Genomic DNA, 9120 nt, shown 5'->3' on the forward strand with positions numbered 1-9120 from the left:
AAAACTAAAAGCAGGTACATTTATCTTTAAAAATATACCCTTTTGAAAGCATTGGTGCATAATTAGAAACCACAGTCAGCAACGCGAGAACAAAAGATATCTGAGAAAAAAGAAGAAAAATGTAAAACCATTGCGATTGTGTCACATCCTCCTTCTTCCTCCCCATCCGGTGCGAGGACAACAGCGGAGACCCGTTCTGTGTACTGATTGGTCAGCTGGATGTAACAACAGCGCTGATTGGCTGAGAGATTGCCGCTCCTGAGCTTCTATTTTGAACATAAATACGAGTAGCTTCAGACTTTTTTCTCACACACCAGGGGCTGTCAGAGAGGGAGTACGCCGTGATGCACCTCTCTGACACAAACAACAACTATGCAGCTGTAGTACTTTAGCAAGACCAAATCAACGCTTCACTTCAATCAGAACCATCGGATCGTATGTTTCGAAAAAATGTTTTCCTAAATTATTGCTACCTAACTTGTTAGCTTCCAGGTTAGCTTGAAGTTTGGACCGTCTTGCTAATTCGTCACTTTTCGACTCGAAATTCAAACGTAATCTACCGCAAAGCAATACCGTCTGCAGGATTATTACACATTGGACTGCTGAAGATGGAGTCTGGAGATCTATTTGGCTGCACCAGTCCTGTTAACACTGTTTTGAAAAGAAGGCCCGACGCGATCCACGGGCTTTCCTCGCTCTCTCTGCCCGAGATGAGCACAAAGAACGCGCACTGCAGGGACCTGTTCTCCCCTGGACCCGCCGCTGTGATGTCGCCTGTTACCAATTTGGCTCTGGACATGAACAATTGGGCTGGACTTGGAAGGTATAATTATTATTAAAGCATTAGGTGTTATTTCGTCTACTTGCCTACACTATGTTCGGCTTCTGTGTTTTAGAAAGCCATTGACAAAACCTTCCTAACATGCATTGTCTGGTTTACTGTTTACATTATTATTTGTAATTCTCATCTTTTCCCATTTGCAGCATATGTGATACCCCGAAAAGGAGAAAGCATGCAACCCTTGAAAAGATTCCCTCCTTTGCCTCTGACGTCTCATCTGATGCTGGTGAGTCCCATAAAAACCTATTGTCTGTTAATTGATGCTGTTAGAATGGATGCCTGAGCCAGTTGCTCCACTTAATGGTTATGTCCTTAAAATGTTGCCATGGGATTATTACTAAAAGGTGGATTTTAGTATAGAAAAGGCCAAACATTACCATGTTTCCCCAATTCTTAGTTTTGAAGATGTGTGGGTTTTCTCTGTCTTATGTGATGGTTCACACAATATCTTTACATTTTGGGATGTTCGGACAAAACAATTGATTTGAGTTTAGTTATTAACTTCAGGTAATTCAGATTGTGATAAATAGATTAATCACTTTAAAAAAAAAAAAAAAGCTTTGTTCTGTTCATTTGCACAGTCACTACATTTTACAAATGCAACTGCTTTACATTGAAAAATAAAATTTAGATTTGCTGTTGACCTGGCTGAATGTGCAAAATTCCCCAGCCACAGTTCTTAATCTAAAGGTATTCCACTGGTTATTGGTGCCAGTTACAACCTGATGTTTATATTGATTTTATATAAATCTCTTCCTTCAGGCCTCGGCATGGATCCCCTGAGTCCCATGGATGCTCAAGGATTGAACGACTCGTAAGTTGCCCTCTCCTTGTCATGTCTGCTCGAATCAATCAGCCTCAGAGTCGTGCCCCTCTGCCTACACCATAACCTGCCCCTCTGCCTACACCATAACCAACCCCCCCCACCTCACTTCCACCCTCTCCTCACTTCCACCCTCTCCTCCCTCCGCCCTGCGCTTGGTCTCAGCTGAGCAAGGCACCATTTCTCATCTGTAGGATTATTGTTTCTACCGTTGGCTTAAAGATGGCAGCTTCATTCGTTTTTTTTACTAAGAAGATTAGCAGATAACGACAAGTGAGCTTAACTTTCTTTAAGTTATTAAGGGGAAAAACCTAGAAGCTCAAGCTTTACATTTGCCTGGTTATCGTGACCAGTTTGTCAGCATACTCTCAGTTTGCTTATCTTGGGTGGCCCTTTATCTTAATTCTGAGTTGGGTGAGTCCCTGCAGACATCTGCCACTGTCTGATGTGCAACTTCCTTTACAGCAGCATTTGGTCCTCAAGACCTCATTCACCCCCTTAACAGCTGCTCAGTTGCTAGGCATATTCCAGGTTGGGGGAGGACATGCCCTGCGCTTGGGTTTAATGATAGCACCCCCTCTGGGTTTTGGCACACTCTCCCTATGCACTGTTATTTCAATAGGAATAGGGGGGCTGGAGCTTTTTCTGCGTCAGGGCCATTGAAATGAGGGCACCCTAGAAAACAACTGCCCCCCCCTCCGCTGGGTCTGCATTGAATGGGACACGCTCTCTCCTCGACAAACAAAGGGCTCTTGCAAATAAGAGGTCGTGGCGTAGGCTCCATCAGGCATATGGTAGATTAGAAGATCTCTGCACCACTTCTCCTGCTCTCCCTCCCCCCTTCACTCTGAGCTCTTCACTCATTTAGCATACAGGTGGGCATTACTCCATTGCAAAGTCCACCTCTCTCCTCGATGCATTCACCCAACTTCCTCTTGTCCAACCGTTCCTCTCTCTTTCTCAATAGACCTCCAGCTTCTTTGTCTTTGTAGTTTATGAGCACAAGGTGTTTTTCTAACTGCCAATGAAGGCCTTTCAGCCCCTTTCCGCAGCAGGTTTGATTTCAAAGACATGTTACTTTTCCCTAGTTTGGAACTCGCTACTTGTTAATTGATTAGTTGATCAACATTAAAATGTCAGGATTATAAAACAAGCAACCATTTTCTATCATTTCATTTTACATTATTGATAATGGTCAAATGATAGTTAATAATATTGATGGTAATTGCAGCTCTCCTTTTCTCTCTTGTACAATATTTGTTTTATTCAAAATATTTTCAACTAATTCTGAATTGTCTGTTATGTTTTCTGTCACAGATTTGAATTTGAGAAGACCATTCAACAGGCGAGCAGAGTCATCAATGAGTAAGTGGCTTTCTAGTATTGAACCTATTTGAACTTTATAATTCAATCTAAAACAGCCTCTGTCTGTTTTTGATTTGTATTGACTGAAATTCCTTAATCTACCTTTTTCCAATAACAGCAGGATGCCAATTCGAAGAATCAACTCTTTGCCGGTGAGTAGATTTAATATTATCTTTGCTGAAAGCCCTGCATGACTTATTTCAATGACTTGTGTTCATCGTGGACAGATGCTGTAAAAATGTATCCTATTTTTTTATTTGTCTTAATTTGGCAGTTGGGCATTTATTTAGCCATAATATTCCCATCATAAAATAGGTCTCAGAGGAATTTAGAGTAGGAAAATTACACACAGGCCTTTTAGCCTCACATTCATTTTGCAGCTGGGTTTGAGTGACATGACTATCTGGAGGGCAGTTTTTCATATTTAACGACTTGGAAAGATCCTCAAGTGAACATCTACCACAGTAAGGCTTGTTTATGTTTGCTGAGCCCTTCTCTAACTTTGCTCCCTCCCCCCCCCCCCCCAAATCAGCTCCAGCTCCAGAGTTGCAGTCCACCAATGAAGAGACAGGAAACAGATTCCCACCGCTATGGAATATTCGGACAACAACCCTCCCAAATGACCGCCTCCTCCTCTCAATGTGACAACAAGGAGAACATGCCGGAGGTCAGTGATGCGGTTACTGTCAGTCTTCACTGAGAACACACATCGGCTGATTTGTTGCCATGGCGAAGGCATTGCATCATTTGTCTTAAAAGCTTGACCATTACTAGCATTTCATTATGACGCTCAAAATACGTTATTCAATTAATATAAATGTTAATATCAGGTGTTTTTAAAGGGATATTTACCTGAGCACTGGAGTTTTCTTTTCCTCCTGTAAGTCAGTGAACTTATTTATTACTTTATAAGATAAGGCTTCAGATGAGCATTGGTATATTCTTTCGTATATCATTTGTAATCTTTTTTTTGTTATTGTGCAATTAACATTTTAACTTAAGGTTATGGTTTGCACAGACAATAATTGCATGCAAAAAAATGGTGTGCAGTTCACCAACAAAATCATTAGTCGCCATTGGGTTAGAAGTGTTGGAAAGGGTTTGCTCAAAAATAATGTGCTGTCAAAAGGCTTCTTAAAGTGTTAAGCTTGGATTTGACTAAATGATGATCCTATTTTTTTTTTGCAGGAGTGCTTTGAATTTAAGAAACCCACCAAGCCGGTGTCCCGGTGTCGTGTGCGCTCCTTGAACAGCGGCCAGGCGTTCTCCCACCGCCCCAGCTCCGCTCCGGCTCTCATGGTGCGTGACTGAAAAACCGCTGTCCACATCTAGTGCCCATACCAGGAGTTATAAGATGCTAACACTCATGTTCTCCCCTTCTCCAGTTTTCCTCACCTCCTCCGATCCAGCAGCTTGACTTCTTTGAGTCCAGCCCCATGTTCCTGAGGCGTACCTCCACCGACTCTCCTCTCAATGACGACGAGGACGACGGCTTCCTGGAAGTAATGGATGACAACATGGAGGTGAGGCACTTGCACACACAGAGTTTCTGCTAAACTACTAAACCCATTCTTTTTTCTTTGGATGTTTCATAAAATCACCCTTTTTTATTTCTCAGTTTAATCTTCATTAAGCTCCCAAAATACTAACTATTTGTCACCTACAGGATGACTCCAGGATGCCGATGGGAATGGCCAGCCTGCTCACGGCCCCGCTGGTGACCGACAGTTCAGGAGAAGATTCTGTACGTTTGTCTGCCATGTGCTCGTTAGTTTACTGTATGTCAGATTTGTTGGAGGAGCCTTGGATATAAAAATCGTATTGCCAACATCTGCACTGTAGCTGCTGTCACAAAAAACCCTTGAGGTCTGATTCTTAAGTTAACATTTTTTCTTTCCTCCAGCCTTTGATCCTCTGCCGGCCCCGCAGCCTGTTCCGCTCCCCCTCCATGCCGAGCCCCCTCCCCTCACGCCCGTGTGCGAAGCGCCCAGACTGTCCTGCAGATGACAACACGCCGGTCCGGGTGAAGAGGCGCCGCAGCGTGGCAGGAACTCAGGTCACCCCCCTGGAACAAAACGCAGAATCACCCAGAACGGTGAGTCCTCACAAGAGCATCATCATTAACTCAAATGAGTTTGAATTAGCCCAGTGTTGAGATGTCAACGTGAACCCTGGTCATAATGTTGACAAAATGGAGGAAGTAGCACCAATCTTAAAAAAAAAAAACCCTGTTGCTACATTCTAAATCACATACTATTTTTGTTAGTGTGTATGTCCTGTTGAAAGCAGTATGAATAGAATGGGCACACGCCATGTTGTGCAGATTGTGGGTCAGTAGTTTACTGGAAAATGCAACGGGATGCTGTAGAACTTCCTGGTATTTTTGGCAATATGCGTTTAACATACTATGTCATGTTGACTTTATTTTTGGGCATGCATTTTAAATAAGTATTGGTGATGCTACAACAGGAATAAGTAGGCCAGCCTGCTCTGTAGTAAACTCTCTTTCCCGTGACCCTCCGCCTCCTCAGTGGAGAAACACTTGCTGAGGCCGACTGGCTTGTTTCCATCTTTACAGACAATCTTTAATTGGCTAGTTTTCTCCATGGCTGCCCCCCTAAATGTTTCCTCCTCTTCTTCAGGGCTGCTCTCTGCTCCAGAGGTCCAAGTCTTGCTGCCAGACGAATATCGAGAAGCTGCTGGACGGCGACGACACCTCTAATGATCTAATAGGAGATTTCACCAAGGTAATGAACTTACCGCCGTGTTCCTTACACTGATAACTTAATGGTGTGAAATCACTCGTCTGATCCAATTTCTTATTTTGTCTTTCAGCCTTTTGTGCTTCCCACAGTGGAAGGCAAACATCAAGACCTCAAGTACATCACCCCAGACACGGTGAGCACAGGCACTCAGGGAAAACTATCATAGTGTTTTCTATCAAGTTAAAGTTATGTGTCAACACTTTAAAAATATTAACTTGTGTTGTCTGTCCTTCAGATGGTGTCGGCTCTCTCCGGTCAGTTTAATCATCTCGTCATCGTCATGGACTGCCGCTACCCCTACGAGTTTGAGGGGGGACACATAAAGGTGAGCAACGATCTCAAAACATGCGTGTTTTCAAAGCATAGACAACTCAATTAATTTATTTTTAAAACAACCAGCTTGACTTGGAAATACTTCCATTTCATGAGTTTTCTTTCAAGTAATAGTTTTAATAAATTGGAGTTTCAGATGTGCAAAAAATCGAAATGTATTCAGTGTCGCATTTCCTCACCACACACTTTAAAGCTTTACTGTATTTAAATTACATATATAGCTTACTGTGTTAATACGTGTAAGAATATCTGTTTTGACTCTCTTTGTCTGACACTGTATTTCAGAGTCTTTGTGCCTCCCTGTCGCTTCCTGTGCTCTATAAATTGAACGGTTGGTTTTGTCTCTTCTCATCCAGGAAGCTCTGAACCTCCACCAGGAGATTCAGGTGGAGGATTACCTCCTGAAAACGCCCATCGTCCCGTCCTGCCCGGACAAACGCGTCGTCATCATCTTCCACTGCGAGTTCTCGTCGGAGCGCGGCCCTCGAATGTGTCGCTTCGTCAGGGAGCGAGACCGCGCCGCCAACGAGTATCCAAATCTCCACTACCCCGAGCTCTACATCCTGAAGGGCGGATACAAAGACTTCTTCCCTCATTACCAGGTCAGTTCCTGCTCTACGTTGCTCTGAAGCTCAGTTTGTCTAACACTCGAGCTTGATGATAAATCCAACTCACCACAGGGTCCAGCCAGTAGCTTTTCAAGAGATTTTAAATGATTTGGCAGGGGGGAAAAAAAACCCACGGTCACATTACTTCACGTCATCACAACTTGGCTAAAGAGACTAATGTTGGCAACCGCTGTTTTTATGAGGCTTGGAAGCTACAGACGTTCACTTTTGGGTTATTTACTGATGTATTTTAGTCATAGAACTTGTCATAAAACGTTTAAATCTCTTAAGCTTTTTGTTAACCAGAGACCTAATGTTAGGCTCTCACAAAAACCCATAAAAAAACATGGCATAATGGAACCAGAAGTGCTAAAACTCAAATCCCAGTTTAAAAAGTAGTTCCTTGAATTGTGATTTTTGTTGTGAAGTCAGATCTCAACTTTCACTGTTGAGCATTTAGTGAGCACTTTAGTGAGCACTTTAGTGAGCATTTAGTGAGCACTTTAGTGAGCACTTTAGTGAGCACTTTAGTGAGCACTTTAGTGACGGCTGAATGTAACCGTTCCTCCTCTTCCTCTGCAGGCACAATGTGAACCTCAGGCCTACAGGCCGATGCACCACGAGGACTTCAAGGAGGACCTGAGGAAGTTTCGCCTGAAGAGCCGCACCTGGGCCGGGGAGCGCAGCAAGAGAGACATGTACAGCCGCCTGAAGAAGCTGTGAGCGCCTCCTAAGAAACACACTGCCCCCCCTCCCCATCAATATACAATGCCCCCCCCAACCAGGAAATACCTTTTTAGGGACTGTGCCAATGGAAGGGTCCCAACATTTTCTCTGTAACTCTAGCAAAGTTAGTTATTTATGCAAATGTAGAGGGGGAAGGTGTGACCTAAAGCTGGCACTGAGGTGCAGTGCACAGATTTCACTGAGAAGCAATGCGATCGTTTTTTAATAACCACTCGGACCTACTGCCTGTTTTTTAAATGTTTTTATTATTTTGCTGCCTTTTGCGGCACAACTTGCAATAACACAACCCACACTGCATAGTCTAAAGTTCTCCAGTCTCCTCACTGGATGTTTTTTTTTTTTGGTCATGTCCCACTTTATCGTAGCACTTAATTTAAATACCTTGAAATGGTGAGGTGCTTTTTTTTATACTGCTTTTTTGTATAATTTGTTTTTGATTCATTGTGTCTACCCCCCCCATTTATATTGATTTGTTTAAAAAATGCCTTTTTCTAGGCATCCCAAAATGCAAATTTGATATTTTTATGACAACTTGTACAGATTGAATGCAGAGTCTTTCCTTTTCTGATCATTTGTTCTGTCAGAAGATACCAAAGCAAACACACTACCTGTTAACTTTGCAGTGAGATTCACCTGATGCTGCAGGCCAGCAAGTGATAGGAGTTCTTCATCTAAGATCCTTCTTTGTTTTGCTTTGTTTCCTTTTACATTTCCAGAGATTAAAATGTCTTCCACTCTGCAGAGCTAATGATGATTTATAATGAACGGGCTTGAAGATTTTGGTACAGGCTTGTGGGGGAGCTGCTGAAATAAAAAGCCTATGTGTGTTCAAATGTGACGTAAAGTTTATTTTTCTAATGCAACTTCCCTCTTGTGCTGTGAATATACTCGTGGGGCCGACACACAATATTGACTTAACACCTATTTTAACTTCCTAACGTTACTTGAGGAATATGTTTTCATGGATGAACACTTGCCACTATGAAACGATGGCTTTAGCCTGCTGGCTTTTTGCTAAAATACCATAATGCAATTCTTAACTTGGTCTAATTTATTTGAATGTTGTACCTCTACTGTGACATGTTCACATGCTTCAGCACCTCTTTTCACCCTCTGTCTGAAACCAGAGCCTAGTCTCCTCTGATTGGTTAGCTGGCAGGCTCTGTTGTGACTGGTCAACCGCTTAGACATGTCCAACCCCTTAACCGATCACAAACAATGTGTTTGAGCATGTGTTACGGAGGTAAACAAATGTATCCAATGGAGACGGGGAGTGTGGGAGAGGAACTGAAATGTTAGCCTCTGTAGACCCTTTACATGCACACAAACTTACATGACACACTACAGGAAAGAGAGCATAACAGGCTCACCTATTGAGTGTTTCATATGCAAGGGATAGAGGAGCTGACATTGTCCTAGAAAGTATATGGCCAAAAATGTTGGTATTATTTACTAGGCAGAAAAGCCAATCAGAGCTTACAGAATCGTCAGTGAGGACATATTTTACTCTTTCATTGGACCAGAGTATATAACAAGAAATAAAACGTGTTAGTTTCAGCCCGACTTTACATATCAGTCCATGTTCCTTATTTAAGACTTTATTTTAAAGTAAAGCTGTAAAGCCTTGGGTGTGCTGGG

General features: G+C 42.7%; 1 protein-coding gene across 1 annotated transcript; it reads left to right on the top strand.

Moving 5' to 3' along the window:
- Positions 1–314: 314 nt before the first annotated feature.
- cdc25b (cell division cycle 25B) lies at positions 315–8315 on the top strand. The gene is made up of 15 exons (XM_034124744.1): positions 315–823; positions 985–1067; positions 1604–1655; positions 2982–3029; positions 3148–3181; positions 3562–3696; positions 4218–4328; positions 4415–4552; positions 4696–4773; positions 4933–5124; positions 5672–5776; positions 5865–5927; positions 6030–6119; positions 6484–6729; positions 7318–8315. Exons 1-15 carry the CDS (start codon positions 609–611, stop codon positions 7456–7458), a joined length of 1731 nt encoding a protein of 576 aa, XP_033980635.1. The 5' UTR covers positions 315–608; the 3' UTR covers positions 7459–8315.
- Positions 8316–9120: the final 805 nt, after the last annotated feature.

The sequence above is a fragment of the Trematomus bernacchii genome, unplaced genomic scaffold (genome assembly GCF_902827165.1).
Source record: "Trematomus bernacchii unplaced genomic scaffold, fTreBer1.1, whole genome shotgun sequence".
NCBI classification, from domain to species: Eukaryota; Metazoa; Chordata; class Actinopteri; order Perciformes; family Nototheniidae; genus Trematomus; species Trematomus bernacchii.